The 18,177-nt window shown below is 41.3% G+C and overlaps 2 protein-coding genes across 5 annotated transcripts in view; both read left to right on the forward strand.

Moving 5' to 3' along the window:
- The window catches only part of TPO (thyroid peroxidase), a 550,495-nt gene that overhangs the window by 381,288 nt on the left and 151,030 nt on the right, over window positions 1–18,177 (forward strand). The window lies entirely within an intron of this gene.
- Window positions 1–18,177, forward strand: part of SNTG2 (syntrophin gamma 2) — a 218,689-nt gene that overhangs the window by 145,137 nt on the left and 55,375 nt on the right. For all 4 annotated transcript variants that reach the window (XM_083730447.1, XM_083730445.1, XM_083730446.1 and 1 more), the window contains exons 8-9: window positions 2,584–2,675; window positions 12,206–12,333. In XM_083730447.1, coding sequence (XP_083586573.1) covers window positions 2,584–2,675; window positions 12,206–12,333 — 220 coding nt within the window. The remainder of the gene's footprint in view (window positions 1–2,583; window positions 2,676–12,205; window positions 12,334–18,177) is intronic.

Below are 18,177 nucleotides of genomic sequence, written 5' to 3' on the forward strand. Positions count from 1 at the left end.
AGAGAAACACCCTCACAACATGAACAAGCGTGACGACACATCCCGCTTGCCAGACATCTGGAAATTAGCCCTCCCCACAAAAACTGACACCAGATCCAGAGGCACACAGAACGCCAACACCAATCAACCACACCAGACCCAAACCCAGACCCTCTCCACAGATGAACTACTGACACCATCCAGTAGCCAATCCATGGTGGCACCTCCGGATGCTGCACCCCCCTGCAATCCCTACACAGATCTGGCTGACACAAGCCACAAAACCACAGCTCGCCCCTATACACGAAGCCAAGCCAAAGCACAACTAAGTGCAATACAGCCATCTTCTCAGGAAAACTCTTCACAAAGTTCAAGAGGTCAAGACACAAAGACTTTAGCAACTAATCCACACCTAATGACCCACCTAAGTGGTACTCAGGATATCACTCAAGAAATCACTCAAGGTATCTCTCAAGTAATTAAGGAACAAAAGAAGAAAAGGCACACTAGCCTGGGAACTTCCTCTCTGCCCAGAACATTGGAGGCTAGACACCACACCCCCTCTACAGTATTTATAGGAACTCAAACATTGAGATCCCGCTCTGTTCCAGTAACAAGAAGCCGAAAGCACCAGCCTGAAGATGACGAGTGAGACCTCGTCGAAACGTCGCCTAGACACCCCAACTTTTACACGGGAAGACACCCGAGGACACCAAAACCTGCATATATATATATATATATATACACACACATACATACACACACACACTGTGTCTTTATGCTGTGCAAACCACATGGAGTGGGCTATGTCCCCCCCCCAAAAAAACTGGCATACAACTAATTTTTATACAAACAAATAATAGTGTCCATGTGAGAATTGGCGACAATGCTTTTTTTCTTTAAAAAATAGGTGTCAGTACTCACCATGAAGTTGTTCCAGTAAGTGTCACACTTTTTAACCATAAAGGGAGGTGGAATGAGATGCTGGTACTACGTACCCTTGAGTACCCCGTGGGGACCTTCCGATCAGATCCCTCTCCCCCCCCCCTCTCTCTCTCTCTCTCTCTCTCACACACACACACACACACACACAGAGAGAGAGAGAGAGAGAGAGAGAGACTGACTGACTTTTGATCCATCTAGCTTAGTACTGTCATTCACACTGACTGGTAGTGGCTCTCCAGGGTTTCAGACAAAAGTCTTTCCCCTGCCATAGCTGGATATAATAATAATAATAATAATAATAATAATAATAATAATAACAACAACAACAACAACAACAACAACAACAACAACAACAACAACAATAAATAATGATGTCCAGTAGCACCTTATAGACCAACTAAGTTTGTTCTGGTATAAGCTTTCATGTGCATGCACACTTCAGATACACTGAAGTAGAAGACACCAGACCCTTATATATAGTGGGAGGGTGAGGTGAGGTATTTCTCAGAAGGGTAGTAGGAGATGGGTTGGGCTCGAACCTGTGACCTTCTGCATGAAAAGATTCATAACTGAGCTGCTTCCTCCCTTGACCACTTTCCGTTGGTAGTGTGGCTTATAGGTGGGGAACTAGAGCATGATAGGGAAGCTAAACTCTTGAGAGAAGAGTTAGAATTGGAGGAAATGAAGGGGTTATTACAGAGAGGGCACTGCACACACATAAATGGCCAGGGAAGGGCATATGATCCTTAACGAAGTCATGCTTGCAAGAAATCAAATACGTGTGTGTGTGTGTGTGTGTGTGTGTAAATATGATTAGAAGAAAAGGAATTAACTTTTAAAATGTTTAAATACACCCAGAGGCTCAGCTCATTGAGATGACAGGCTTCTTACACCTCAACCTGGGGTGACTTTTAAGGTTTTGGAAAAGGAGTAGACTAATTAGCTTTCACATAGGAGGAGACTTCTAAGCCAATTCTTAAATCAGTTTGATGTTCCTTACATCACCAGCTGGGTTTCAAAAGCTCCTTGGGCAGTTCTTCCTTGAGAATAGTTGATCTCGGTAGCGGCTGGTGGGGCCTGTGGCCTAGACTGTGCTGCTTTCCTGGCTTCAGTACAGTCTAGGCACAGCATTGGGAGAATCACATGTCTACTTGAGCAGCACTCAATGCCATCCCATGCATTTGATTGACATGTGTTTCTGCTGCAAAACTCTGTGAACTCATAAGCTCAGTTAAGAAATTTAGACTACCGTCCAATTCATTTTTTATTTTATTTATTGCTTTCTCTGTCTTGCATGCTAAGAAATGTATAGAACATGGTGGAAACTATTAGAGTTAAATCATATAGATATAGATGGTATAAATCTAGATATATATATGCAGGGCTTTTTTTCTAAATAAAAATTAGAGGTACTCTCATTTTCCTACTCATACTGAAATACTGCCCCTCAATGAGGCCAAACTCAGACTCACAAAATGTTAGGGGTATGTGTACCCCTGCATCCCCCCAGAAAAAACCACTGTATATACAGTATGATGTAGATATTTGGATGAACTCACCATTTTATACACTGCAATTCTTCTTCAGTCATGTGCATTAACTTTCCACTGATGAAAACAAATTATAACACTTTTTTAAAAAAAATATGCTGCATTTTAGGTTCCCCTGGACCATCAAGTGATCACAGCAGTGGCACGTCCTCCCCTCTCTTTGACAGTGGTTTACACTTAAATGGAAACTCAACAAATACAGTAAGTGACTTATACCACTTTGCCTTGTTGCGTGAATAGTTTATGTGACTTGACTTTCAGGAGAACAAATGTGGCTTATGCCATTTAACAAATTTCAAGAATGTTTATTCTAGTACCATATAATGGCCTGAGTAGATCATGTTGGCGCAAGAGGACTAGATTGGAGTTTACTGTATCAGGACTCTGAATAGTTGAGAAAATGTTCAGGGGGAAATTGTTCAAAGATTTGGAGTGAGGTGTCATTAAAAGAGGAGCAGAAGAAGGAGAAGGAGAAAGAATATCACAGGGGCCAAGCATGCAGTGGAGAGAATGGGTATACTTTACCATGGCCTGGTGATTCAGGGGTAGGGGCAGCCCAGGCTGAGACCCAATTAGCAAGTGGAGAAGAAAGCACACTAAATTTAAAAGACATTGCCTTTCATATATCAGTGAGAAGGAGTCTTCTGTGTTCAGCTCCATTGCATTTGAGAAGCCAGAGAAGCCAGATACACACACCCAGAGAGAGAGAGAGAGAGAGAGAGAGAGAGAGAGAGAGAGAGAGAGAGAGACGGAATAGAACTGGAGCAAAAATACTTCATATTTTATCTGGCCCTGTAGAAAAGTCACAACCTTCCTTCATCAGAAACAAAAAGATTTGAACAAGTGGAAGATGTCTATTTCCCCAAGATCAAAAGCCAAGATTTCAAATGCCTGGAAATGAAAGTGGCTTCAGCTTCTAAGGTGGTTTGTTGAAAGCACGAGCATGAGGCAGCATTTATCAGATTGAACTGTGATCAAATGGTCAGATAAGGAGGTTTAGAAATGTCAGTTACCAGCAATATTTTTCCCCCCTAGGAAATGTCATCTGTTCAGTGAAATGGTGCAGTATCTTTTGTTTCATGTACATTCTTTTCCCCCAGAATTGACCCAGGTTTTTTTTTTAAAAAAGGAAAAAGAAACAGAGCACCTTGTTGCATTTTCAGAGTTTATCACACCAGGTCCTGTATTGACCTGATTCTTTAAGAATGTGAATATTGCTTAAGCTGTATTTTCATTTCAACAGCTGTAACTATGATACTGATATCTATGTAGACTAGGCATATTTTTTGTCTAATAATGACAAATCTGAAATGGAAATCTGAAATGGAAATCCTTCCAAACTACCTCCCTGGTCCTGTCAGCTAGCTGGTGCCTGAAGAATAGCTGGTGTACTGAAATCTCACTTCCAGTTTTCCACCAGATGCACAGAAATTCAAAAACAGTTGTTGTATCTCCTTTGGCATTCTAAAGACAGGCATCTGATATTAAACCACTTTGCAGATATCAGAAAGTCTAGTGAGGATGCATCAGATAGTCATATTCGTTTTGTTTTGAAGTAAAGGGGAAACTTCAGTGGTACCATGGACAGCTCCGTGGAAACCTCAAGCTGGAGATTCTGTAAGCCATGAGTAGGCAAACTAAGGCCCAGGGGCCCGATGCGGCCCAATCACTTTCTTAATCCGGCCCACAGACTGTCCAGGAATCAGTGTGTTTTTACATGAGTGGAATGTGTGCTTTTATTTAAAATGCATCTCTGGGTTATTTGTGGGGCCTGCCTGGTGTTTTTACATGAGTGGAATGTGTGCTTTTATTTAAAATGCATCTCTGGGTTAATTGTGGCACAGAGGAATTCGTTCTTCTTTTCTTTTCTTTTCAAAATATAGTCCAGCCCCTCACAAGGTCTGAGGGACAGTTGACCGGCCCCCTGCTGAAAATGTTTGCTGACCCCTGCTATAAGCGCAGAGCTCAGATGTTGCTTCAGCAGCTGACATTCTCAGACAGAGTCTTAATTAGGAGTTGCAGCTCTACCTCAGTTGCTAACTCTGTCCTCATTTATTATTTTCAATATTTCGATAAGTCAGTTCATATAAAGGGGTCTGCCTGCCTTAGCAGTTACAGAGTGGATTAATTGTGGTTCACTAGGGCAGAGTCCTTTGAGTCAGGGGCAGGCAATGTGACGCCTTTGACTGAAGAAGTACTAACCCAATTGTTGGCCCCCCCTGTGCTGTATGTGTATGTATATATGCAAACACACACACTCACAACATAGTTTGAGAAAACATCGTTTAGGTAGTGTACACAGTCATGAGCTTAGCACAGGCAGACAACTGCCTGTACATGATGAGAGGACTACTGAGTCTAAAGATAGGGTGTGATGCTTCTTCAGGTGGCCTGGCTACCCCATATGAATTGTAATCACTATACAGAAAACATGGTTGTATTTGTTGTGTATCACCGGCAGGAGCCATAGAGGAGGTTTGTGGGGGCACAGAAAACCCCTGAAATTCTTGATACCTGAAACTTGTTGGGTAGAATTTAGCAGTGGGAGTTCTATTATCAGCACATACTACTTTAGCAGTTTATGAAAATCTTGGGTATCTTATTTGGAATTTCAACCTTATTGGCACCATAAACTTTTATGGTTAAAGGAGAGCTTTGTCAAAGGAGTGGTTGGAGATGAAGAGGTGAAACCATGAAGGATGGATTTCACTGAGAGCTGCAATTCTGTGGAAGGTCAACTGTTTTGCATGTAAAATGTCTCGGGTACAATCCGTGGATTCTCCAGGTAGTACTAGAAGAGACATATTAAATCTTGGAGCGCCGCTGCCAGTCTATGGAGATTAGAGAGTATTGACTAATGATCTGCCTCAGTAGTGGGCAGCTTCCTGTGTAGCAGGTGACCACAGAACAAGTAAGGGATATAGAACTGCAAGGGAGAAGATGTCAGATACAGTGGTACCTCGGGTTACATACGCTTCAGGATTACATACGCTTCAGGTTACAGACTCCGCTAACCCAGAAATAGTGCTTCAGGTTAAGACGTTTGCTTCAGGATGAGAACAGAAATCGTGCTCTGGCAGCGCAGCAGCAGGAGGCCCCCATTAGCTAAAGTGGTGCTTCAGGTTAAGAACAGTTTCAGGTTAAGAACAGACCTCCGGAACGAATTAAGTACTTAACCCGAGGTACCACTGTAATATTCTGGAAAGGAGCAAGAGTCACAAGGCTGCGTGAGGAAAGGCTGTTAAAGACATGGAACTACAGGGGAGAAGTTTGTACTGAGCATAAATTGGAAAGGATGACAATCAAAGCTTTGAAACCTTGACATTCAGCGCTATAGCCAGTGCCATAAGCCCAGATGTGGAATGGTTGAAAGGAGTGCTGGGATCAAGATGTGAAAAGGAAAAAGGCCAAAGACAGACAGATGATTAATAGTATTCAAGGTGAGAGAAGAGAGAATGAATCAAAGGGGATCATACAAAGATTTAAGGACTTGGAGACCGGTTGCCTCTCTAAAACAGGGCAGGAAAGACACCTGTGGACACAATGTTCCATGGGATTTAAAAGTAAAATGTTTATTCACAGGAAATGACCAGGATTTCTTTTCAAAAGTCGGGGGGGGGGAGAATACTGTTCAGGCACCGACAAACAATTATTGTGCATACCGAAGAAATGCTATGATTAACTGTATTTAAGGTTATTATCAAAAGTAGGCACTGGTATTCAGGATGGGTTTGTGTCTGCTACAGATGTTTTGAGCTCGATAGAAATACTGGTTTTACAGAAACGGCACAATTATTTAAAAAAATCCACACTTCTGCAAAGGCTTCCACTTTTCAAGCAAAGCAAATTGAATGAATGGCTAAATTGGCAGTGAAGGCTATCAACGAAACAAAGGGAAAATATGAATACAACATAAAAATCAGTCTATATTATCTATAGAGTTATGTGAATATTATACATATCCCTGTCATTTCTTTTAAAAACTTCCTTCACTATTTAATTTTTTAATATAAACCATTTTAATACAGAGATTCAATTGGATCCCCCCTCCCCATTTTTTTAAAAAGCTTGCTGTAATGGTTCTAGGGGTTGCTCGTGCGTAAGTTGTCGCCACTCCTGGCTAGGTTACCTGGGTGAACCCTTTCTGTCTGGACAGCCTCTCACCTGTGGCTGTCTCAATCGCTGGCAGAATCCGTCAGTGGGCGTTTCTTGAACTTCTTCCAGCAAAGAAGTTCTTTGATGCCTAGTCTCCTCCTACTCTCCCTGCGCGGAAGTCTTCTGCACAGGGAGGGTGTGGGCAGCGGAGGACCCTGCTCTCCCCGCTGGTCTCCGGCGAGGAGTCCTGGAGCCCCCTCACCGATTCTCCCTTCTGCCCCCCTTCTCCACTGGTGCTACGCTGATTTCCTTCCCCAGCAGATGGGCTGCCTCTCTCCCTGCTGGGACCCTCTCCGGCATCCCTCTGGAGCCTTCCCTCCGCCTCTGGCTCCGATGGCAGTTCCCTGACACTTACTTTTTAATCAAGGATATTAAAGGCCAATGTGTTATCAATAATTTATTCCCCTGATCCAGAAGAAGCAGTGAACACCCAGAAGAAGGCTGTGTCTAGAAATACAGGAAACTGCCTGTGTTTCTGCTCTTAGTCCATCTGGTTCAGTGTTGTCTACACTGGTGGACAATGTAGGCCAGACAGGGCAGCTCTCTTCCGGTGCAGAGCCTACCGCCCGGCTTTCTCCCACAGTGGAGCCCACCACCCATACCCGGCATATAAGACGACCCCCGACTTTTGAACCTCTTTTCCAGGGTTAAAAAGTCGTCTTATACACCGGAATCTATGGTATTTTCAATATACTCAGCAAAAGATTTCTACTCCTAGGAATCTGAATTTCTAATGTATGGCTATGTGTTGATTCTTCCATCCAGAGGCACCCTTAATTGGAGTTTTATAAATTACTAAAAACAAGATAAGGAATTTGTTCGCTTTTTTTTCTCTATAGAGCTTCACAGTCATTCACAGAACTAAAACAGAAACTTCCCCAAGTACTGCAAATCATTTGTCATAAGAATATGAAAAGCTGACAGCTCTAACTGACTGTGATCCCATGAGTTTCTTTTCTTCATCTTCGTGTAAGCATTAGGCACATTGCTGCAGAAAGGATGTCTGATTAGTTCTGCTACTTAAAAAAAAGTTTTATTGTTTTTACAAGAACTGGTTGCTTCACCCCTGCTGAAAAACTTGTTGTGTTTCTCTTTCTGTTTTGAGCAGTGTGCCTTTTGCTTTTGTTTTGTTTAATTGCAGGGTCCCTCTTCTCTCTCTTTTCCACAATGCCTTGACCACAATGGCTTAATATCTAAACACGGATTCCAACTTTTCGCAATAGGCCCCTGCTAGTTAAAGTTTGTATCAGAATCTGGCTGAAATTTACAGCAAGGTGGCCACCAGTTGCCCATAGAAGACCCTTGGAATGAACCTGTGTTATGACCCATGACACAACATTGCTCCAGAGGCATTCTGAGGTAGAAATGGTAGCTGCTTCAACCAAGAGAAAGTGTTCTGCCACCGCCACAAGCAGAAGCTGAATGAAGGTGCAAGATTCAGGGCAAATAGAATAAGGTGTTTCTTCAAGCAGTGAACTGTTGATCTTTGGACTTCAGTGCCACATGGTGCCATGGCGTCCATTGGCCATATAAGGGAATTTGGCTATACAAGAGAATTCATAGAGGATTCATATGGCTGCTAGCCATAATGGCTAGATACGTGGAACCTCCAGATTCAGAAGCTGTGTACAGTGTCAGTTCCAGATTTTGGGGGGTCTTTGGATGGCTCACCTTTCATGGATCCCTCTCCCTCAGTCAGTCTACCTTCTCACTGTTGCAAGACCAGGTGGCTCCTCCTATAGTAGGGAGCCTTGGGAGATGCCCATCCATACAAACCCTTGATGCTGGCCCCAGCAGCATGGCTGAATACTAGTTGATGGGGTGGGCACCCAATGGGAATTTACTGTTGCCTTCATGTTGTGCTTGTTGTTGGTTGAAAAACTGAGCTTGTTAAAGTAAAGCTAAATTCAAAATAGCTGAAGATGAAGAAGAGTTAGGATTTGATACCCGCTTTATCACTACCTGAAGAAGTATCAAAGCGGCTAATGTTCTCCTTTCCCTTCCTTCCCCACAACAAACACTCTGTGAGGTGAGTGGGGCTGAGAGAAGTGTGACTAGCCCAAGGTCACCCGGCAGCTGCATGTGGATGACCCAGGCAGCCAGGAACTTCATGTGAAAATTGTTGCCAGAAACTCCATCTTTCACTGAAGGGTGACTTATCACTCACTGTTCCAGGGTGGAATGAGGAGAGCCAAAGAAATCTCTAGCCCTTGTGTGTATCACCTCTCTGGTCACACAGCTTTGTTGAATTTGTATCTCCTGGTAGCATAAAATGGGGCCAAGCTGCATGTTACATACAGTTGCCTATAACTCTGTCCTGCTTTTCTGTCTGCATGAAAATACATGGGAACTGCTCACCATGTAACTGGGGAAAAAATATCACTCTCTCTTAGCCAAACCTATAAGAACCCTTGTTATTCTTGTGTAAATGGTGGTACCCTGTTGAGCCCCTGTCTCCAATTTTGACAGCCAGTCATTTCTGCATGGACTGACTCTCTGGAGAAATAAAGACACTGAAAGCTTCATGTTTGACTAGGTGAATTCATTTAATTTTAAGTCTGGATATTTATTTTAGCTTTACTGAGTGAAAACATTTCCCTTGACAGAAGGCGTTAGTTTCAAGGAATGACAATTGAGCATTTTCATGAGTCCTGTGTTGCTAATCGTTTAAATTCTTGTTTAAATTTCTGAGGTTTCCCCCCATCCCTCTGGAGCAGATTTGGGAATTGTGAGGAGTGGGTCCTATTGTGCCAGCTTATGTTAGAACTTCAGTTCAGCTGAATACGGCACCGCGTACTTTACCCTGTGCAGCAAACAGTACCTTCAGGCGAGGAGGCCATTTGGACCAGGGAAAATGGCAGTGTGGGGATGTTTAACACATTTTGCACATTCCTTGGCTCCTATGCTGTTAATTTAAATGGTCTAAGATTTGAGCAAGGCCAGCCTTACCATAAGGTAGGTAGCAAGGTGGCTGCCTAGGCAGTTGATTGTAGGCATCGTAAAAGGCTTAGTTCTTTAACTTATTAGTGTTGTGTTTTTTACTGCTAGGGAAGCGGAAAGTCACTTGTGGGATTTTCTTCTGCAAGTTCCAAATAACTTGACCGGCCCTGACCTTTGTGGGCAATGGCTCCATTTCCTGCTCCACCTCAGTCAGCAAAATGACTTGGGCTTGCCCTGGATGGGGGAGGTGTTTGAGGTGGGCTGTAGCAGCTATTAATAAGCAGCCCCCTTTGTGCCATTAAAGGCATTGTTTCCCAACTAAAGATAGTTCAGTAATTGATGTGCAGGGTAAGAATACCAGAGTTGCATACCAAAGGCATTTTATGTTTGTGGCCATCCTATAAATCAAGTTCTGTAACTGCGTTCTGCAACCCAAGATTGTGATTTAATTTTTTACTACAGCTTATTATTAAGGATTCTGCCCCCACCCCCTGTACAATGTATTCCATGGAACTGGGGGGGGGGTCCCTATTGCTTCATCCAACCACATCTCCATGTTTTGTCTGAGTCTGTATATTCACATATTTTGTAGTTCACACTTCCACGTCTTGTCTTGTGCAAAGCCACCAAAAAAGTTTGCCACTGTAGAAAATACTAAGCCATTAATAATTGTTGTTGATGTATTAGAGAATGTCACAAAAATCATTTCATCTGTGTGATGAAAGACAAAATGATAAAATGAAAGGAAGGAGCTGGTTACTCTGCAATTTAGGAAGAAGTGTTTATTTATAATTAAAGTTAAAAAAAAAGAGTTCAGGATGGAAACTGTTAGAACAGTTGCACTTCTGTCACTGCTGATGTCATGTGAGATGCATTGTGCTTGTTTCCCAACTGTGATGGAAGAGCAGAAGTTCCTCTTAAATCATCGTGGGTGAAATTCTGAAGCAGGGCAATCTGTGAGATGATGTAGACACAATGCAACACTACACTGATGTATTTGTGACATTGGGCCAACGCAGGGTGCCTGGAGCAAGTAGATATCCAAGATCCACCAGGACAAAGGAACAAATATTAAAATTCTATAGCTGTGGTCTAAATTAAGTAGAGGCTTGTATCCTGAGATGTGTGTGTATTGTATTGTGGATAGATTAATAAGTATGTTTATTAATCTGAAGCACAATAAGTATTTCATATTGTGCAATTGCTATCACCTTTCTACTTAGTACTACTTACTGCAGTTCACCTGAATGAATAATACATTTCATGATGTGTCACTTTTTTCTTGCTGAGTGTCAGGCTCTCTCATGTGGCAAAGTGAAGAACAATGCAATGGCAATGACTTTTATGTAAAATGTGAAAATGTCTGCTTTGCTGCACTCCGAGATCTTCGAATATGCCACATTTCATCAATCGTCTTCCCAGCCATTAATTGCAAGACTTTTCTTCATTATAAGGCTGGTGAATGAACAAGGCGATATATGGTCCCTCTTTGAATATTGGAACTTTTAGGATTGAGCAAACTACAAAATGAAATAAATTAATGATCTGTTGTTACTGTACATTCTGACTTGTGCCAATTTACAGGACATATTGTCTGTTTCTTCAGTGGCTAATGCCAGAGTATTTCTCATGAAAACACCTTATTCGCTTGATTCTTTCTTAGTTGGCAAGCTTAGCAATACTTTTGCAATTATTTGCAAAACTTCAGGCACCAGTGGGAATAGTGCAGCTTCTTAAATTGCTATCAGCTATGAAGCAAACACATGATTAGTACACTCATTATCTGTGAGGGGTGCTGTTTTTGGAGCTGGAACCACTAATTGAAAGAAAGTTTTGACTGAAGGAGCATTGAGCTATTTGACCCTTGCTTTCAATGAGCTTTCAAAAATGGACACATAACATCTTGCAGGAATTGAAACAAACTCTACCAATGAAATGCCAATATTGGTGTTTGCTTCTGTGTATCTGATTATATACTTTTGTACTAAATTATGTGTATATAACCATGCCTCGTCAGAAAACGTTACTTCAGATTTGATCTGTGCAGGTTTTGTTTATTTACAAGGCAGTTAGAATGATTTGTCTTTGCAGAGGTTACATGTAGTTTCATGTTCTTAAATGCAGTAAATAAGGAAACAATAATTTGTTGCAAAGCTCATGGTGTGCCCATGAAGAACTTTGCATTCATAGTTCCTTATATCAAGATAGACATGCACATTTTCTTTTATTTTTCTCTGAAATTGAAAAAAAACTGACAAGGTACAGTGTTTTGCAATCACATTATCCTCTTTCTTTCTTGTGCTTCTGAGAGGTCTGCTACATGTAAATTAACATTATTTATCACTTAAACATTATGTTGTCATGTGTAAGGCTTATGCTTTTAACAGAAATAAAAGCAATGTTACCACTGCACAAATAATAGGGGAGAAAATGAGCTCAGACAGCTCACAAATGTTCCATTTTTACATAAATTATTGTTTTTTGTGTTTTTTTCATGCACTCTGAATTTCCCAAACAATGATATTACTCTGCCTTATTAGTTTTGAGAAAGGGCACATCCACAGATAAATATTCATGTTTCCTACACAGTGTGATCTAGTAGACTGTGCTTACTGATTCTCATTTATTCTATACAGGCGCCATCATCACCTTCTTCACCCATAGCTAATGAACCAAAATATGAGAAGCGCTGGCTGGACACCTTATCAGTTCCTTTGTCGATGGCCCGAATTTCGAGGTACAAAGCTGGAACAAATAAATTAAGGTTTGTAATCTGAAAAAGAGTTAGGTTACATGATTTGCATCCTGCTCCTTGCAGCCAAGGGGCTGGTTGCTTGAAAATGCATGGAAGAAGTCTGTGGGATGTATTCAACTAACATTTACTCCTATTGGAATCGATGGACCTAAGTTAGTCACGGCCATTAATTTCAGTGGGTCTACTCTTGAGTAAAAGTCGGTTGACTACAACCCTATGGGACATTTTTCTCTCAGCAGTTATAAAGAGAAATATGTAACGGAAAAAATCTTCCAACAATTGATTCCAAGCTCACCGAGAAAAAGAAGCCGGGCTGATGGCTTGTAAGCCTTGGGAAAATCTATTGGGAGTTGATTTGTTTCTTTGTTTACATTTATGATCCTGCCACTTACTCTCAGAGCTTGGGGCAGGTAACAATTATGACCAGACCAAAACCGGCAAACTGTAAAGGAGAGCTGAAGTCCCACCTCTACCCAATTTAGCCACCCCTCTTCCACAACCCAAACCTTACATGTACATTTGTTTCTCTGCAATGGCATCATATCCCGGAATCCCTTTGGAATCTGCGTTGAACCAGAAAGTGGGCAAGCTTTCATAATATAATAATAATTGATTATTTGTACCCCACCCACCTGGCTGAGTTTCCCCAGCCACTCTGGGTGGCTTCCAACACAGATTAAAAATACATTAAAACATCAATCATTAAACACTTCCCTAAACAGGGCTACCTTCAGATGTCTACTAAACGTCAGGTAGTTGTTTATCTCTTTGACATCTGATGGGAGGGCGTTCCACAGGGACGTTCATCACGTCCCTTTATTTGTGATACGGGAACACCCATACTGCATTATCTTTGCATCAGATGAAGAATTCCTCATAAAGTGGGGGTGACATTATACCCCTCCGTACTATCTGGAGTTTCTGCCGCTATCTCCAAAATCTTTTAAAATCTCCCTTCAGTGATTCTCTTTGCTTGTTTGCATTTGCTGGCTCACAATGTAAGTGAGTCCCTCTGGCTTAAACTCTTTCATAGCCCCCCTCCAACACACACAAACACATTCATTTTCCCTGTATTTCCCTACACACACACACACACACACACACACACACACACTAAATAACAAACCCTTTCAACATTCCTATGAGGAAAAGTTGCAGTATTGGGGGCTTTTTAGTGGAGAGAAAAGGTAGATAAGAGCAGCAGAAGTGTATAAAATTATGCACGGCATAATAGGTGATAGCTCCCATGTGTTGTGAATTATTTCGAGGGAAAAGAAGGGGAGGGGAAGCATTGTTTATAAAGTGCAAGGAATATTTATGGAGGTTAATGAAAATGCAATCCTAACCCCTGGCTAGCAGCAGTGTTTTTTATTGGAACAGAGAAGCCAGCATGGAATTCACAGTCCTGGCATTTGCATTCTCCAGAAGCTTGTGGGCAGGGGGGAAAATGCCCCTTCACTGCACTGAGAGGTTGTGTTTGCCATCTTTTAACACTGAAAGCACACACAAAACAGCCACAAATAAAGCTTTTCTCGCTGTCTCTCTACATTAGGCAGTGAGCAAGCAACGTAAAATGACCCTACTGGTCTTAGTCATTTTTCTCATTCAGATGCCTGAGATAGTGATCTATTTTTGGCATTCTCACTATCTCATTCTAAATAATCTTTTATTTTCTTCAAATATTCCTGACGGGTTCCAGATTTCTGCACACAATACAGATTGCTTGTCGTAAGGTTATAGCCTTATCTGATCCCCGGTGCTCCTCCATCTCTGTTGTTCACCTTAATCTTTTCTATAAACTTACATCTTGTCAGTATCTTTGACACCATTGATTATAACATCCTATTGAACTTTCAGGACTTGTTTCTCACTGATAGGCATTATGCTGCTGAGAGGCACGTATTGTTTCTCGGACATCTGTTCAGCTAATGGGAAGAGACCAGTGCATTTTTAAAGTGAACGAAACACATTATTAATTCCATGCTGTACTTTACACATGCACACCCACCCACCCACATATATTTACACCATCTATATAAACTTTGGGTGATATCCATTGGGTGCTTCTCCCTTGATTTAAATGAGCTGATCTGGTATAGGAAGGGAATACTCTGCAGTTTCTGCTTTTCTTTTGCAATGTAACTGAGCTGTATCCATTATGGTGAGATACCAGAAAAAGACAAAAAAAAATTTAGGAGCCTCTGGAGAATCCTAAAAATTTAGGAGCTTAGGAGCCTCTGGAGAATCCTATGGCCAAATCCCATGTATGGCAAGGAAAAGGCACAGCTTTTGGGTCCAGTAAAAGCATAAAGAGAAGTCCATACCCTTATGGTATCTGCCCAGGGAAGATCTCTGCAAGAAAGAAGCCAGGATAGCAGCGCCCACTGCAACAGGAGGGGCATTGCTAATGAGTGATATGCCAACTCGATGCACCCTCAATCCACCTAGTCAGAGACTTTCTGCCCCAGTGATGCCTTCTGGGGAAAAAACACAGAAGGAGGCTTTCTATAAGCCAATGTCCTGCAGGGAAGATCCTGTTCAAGAAAGTCTCCTGCAGCTCTGCCTCCTCTCCTAACAACCTGTTCCTCCGTAAAAGTACCAGCTGAAATGAATTATGCAGCAGGAGAGCTTACCCTAACTAGACTGTCTGTACACAGCCTTTGCACATCACTGAAGGGCTGCTTCCATGATAACTGACCTTGCATGTGTGATTTACGAATTCTGCAGCCTTCAGCGCTCTCTTCCTGCGACTTTATCACACGATAAACCAGAGAGGAAGTGAAGCATAGTAAAGTGAAACTATAAATAGCAGCAATTATGCTGAAGTAATGAATGTGTGACCAAGCAAAGGTATAATTTCCTTTGTCATTATTCATGTTATTTTACTGCAGGACAAAAAGGCATTTGCCTTAAGTGCAATTTTCGCAATGATCTACCTAGAAATCAGCATGAAATAAAACAATATCCATCATCGGTATATCTGTTATGTACTGTTACTAAGCACAGGAATTTGTACACTTACCCATGTGCAAGTGCAGCGTTACACTTTCAGTTAGCTGTATTCCTAATTGCCATGACTCTTAAGCCTGGCTTAGCTTGTTGTCCAAAGGTGGGATCACAGTTAACCTTTCTCCTACTTAACCATGGTCTATAGCCAGAGAACAAACATTGGCTACAGATCATAGAATCATAGAGTCAGAAGGGACCCTAAGGATCATCTATCCTAACTGCCTGCAATGCAGGAATATGAAGCTGTCCCACATAGGGATCGAACCTGCAACCTTGACATTATCAGCACCATGCTCTAACCAACTGAGCTATCCTGGTTAAGGAGAAGAGCGCTTAACCACAGTCCTAGGTTTGGATGACACACTACGTCAAACCTTGGCTTAGCGATATTGCCAAGGGCTGGACAGGATTGCTGCATTTGGCTCCCAGGCCTGACAATATATTTTATAACACTTCTTCCAATGGTGGCTTATTTCTATCACGCAAGCAGAAAATGCTCAGCCTAAAAACTCTGAACTTAACGTTAGCAACTTGCCTCTCTTTGTCCTTTTCTAACAATGCAGGTATGTTTCTACATGCCTTTCCCCTTTCCTTTCATGTTCTATCAATTGATACAATAAAGTGCTAGCTTAACGAAAGCTAACTTCAAAGCGAGAATAATTGTTGCAAAGGATATTAGGGTAGATCACCTACAAACAATTACCATTTTGAAAAGCAGGCTTTGAAACAAATTCTACAAGGCATGTTTTGATCTTAACAATTTCATAGTACCAAGGTCTAATCTGCCAATTAATGTGCTGTTTTTCATGTTCTTTCTGTGGAATAAACTGATTTTTTTCATACTGGCCTGCATCTCAAAGACCTTAGATGCCTGGTTCACTTCTCCAGTTATCGTGAAGCTGAAACCTGACATTTTAAGATATGTATCTGGGCAGTAAACAGTCCTCTTGCAAGATCTTGCAACAGCTCCTATTACAAAATTTGTAATTTATATTTTCTGTTTGGCTAAACTGTGGAAATTCTGGTACCTGGGCTAATGTAACATTAGCTCTGGGGCAAATCAATATTGCCTGGCCTGATTTTGTAAGAAATCTTGCCATAGCACAGCATTGGGTCCCTTGCTTCCCCACTTTGATCCTGAATTTCCTTGTGGCATTTTACTGTTTTAAGTTGCATATGGACCATTTAATCAAGCACCCAAGCTTGCTTACATGTTTGCTCAAAGTAAATGAATGAGCGCTTTCATTACATGAATAAAACAAGCCAGAGTTAGAGTTAATGTTAAATATTGACTACAGCCATGGTCAAGAACTCAAGACCTGATGATAAACTATTTGAGAATTCAGCCGTTCCCAGCATAATTTGTTGAGAAAGAAGTACCTCTGGTTACATACACTTCAGGTTACATACGCTTCAGGTTACAGACTCCCCTAACCCATAAATATTACCTCGGGTTAAGAACTTTGCTTCAGGATGAGAACAGAAATCGTGCAGCGATGGCACAGCGGCAGCAGGAGGCCCCATTAGCTAAAGTGGTGCTTCAGGTTAAGAACAGTTTCAGGTTAAGAACAGACCTCCAGAATAAATTAAGTTCTTAACCCAAGGTACCACTGTATTCTCATCAATGAGGTTTAAGATACCAAGGAATGTTCTGATGAGAAAATATATATTGAACCTCTTTGGACAACAAGATAATGCTGATACTGTCATATGTGAGGGCTTTTAAGTATATTAGTGTCAAAATTTTGTTGTTTATTGAAATTGCCCAGTTCCTGCTTCACATAGAATGGTAATACCCTTTGCAAAAGACATAATTTATATTTAATTGATTTTGTGCCCTTTGGTCCAAGATATGGTTGTATCTTCAAGGAACACTACGACTTGTGATCAGATTTTTTTAAAAAAACCCAAACAAACCATAAGAACCAAGCTGGATCAAATCAAGAATCCTGTTTGGAATGCTTCTTTAAGCTTTACAAGCTAGGGCATGAGGGCAATAGCTATTTGCTATAAGTTTCTTCCAATACCTGGCATTAAATTGTGCACTGCCTCCGAAAAATGGGCTGCATTTAACTGCTGGTGGTAATAGCTTTTCCTAGAAATAACATCTTTGAATTGTTTTCAAGTTCTCTGGCTGGATCTTTCACAAGTTTAGAGTATGGTAATGAGAACAGGAAATAATATGATTATAATTGGCAGATGTCAGAGCGGAAGTAGCTCCTTTTCTCTTTTTGTTTTTCTTCTTACTTAGTTTTTGATAGTTTTTTTATTAATATTAAATTATATTATTATATGGCTGATAAGAATATACAAACAGAGAGAACATTGATAGAAGATATCTTTGTGGCAGATAGAAAGAGTTGTTGTTTTTCCTGAATGTGATGCTGAGAAGGATGGGAGCTGTCTCAGGTGGGAGCTGGGAAGACATAGATCTCTTTGTGAATTGAAGATTAAGATAGAAGGCTGATAGAATATAAAATTTAGTGTTTGTTTGGGTGTGGGTTTTGTTTTTGCTTTGTTTTTGCTTTTCTTTTCCTTTCCTTTCCTTGTTATTATTTTGCTCTCTTTAGATATTAGCTTTGTTTGACTTTTTGATTTGATTTTTTTATTTGATTTTTTTAAGGCAAAGTAATATACCGTATTTTTTGCTCTATAAGACGCACCAGACCACAAGACGCACCTAGTTTTTGGAGGAGGAAAACAAGAAAAAAAATATTCTGAATCTTAGAAGCCAGAACAGCAAGAGGGATCGCTGCGCAGTGAAAGCAGCAATCCCTCTTGCTGTTCTGGCTTCTGGGATAGCTGCACAGCCTGCATTCGCTCCATAAGACGCACACACATTTC

The sequence above is a fragment of the Podarcis gaigeae genome (assembly GCF_964106915.1).
Source record: "Podarcis gaigeae genome assembly, chromosome: 3".
Classification (NCBI taxonomy): domain Eukaryota; kingdom Metazoa; phylum Chordata; class Lepidosauria; order Squamata; family Lacertidae; genus Podarcis; species Podarcis gaigeae.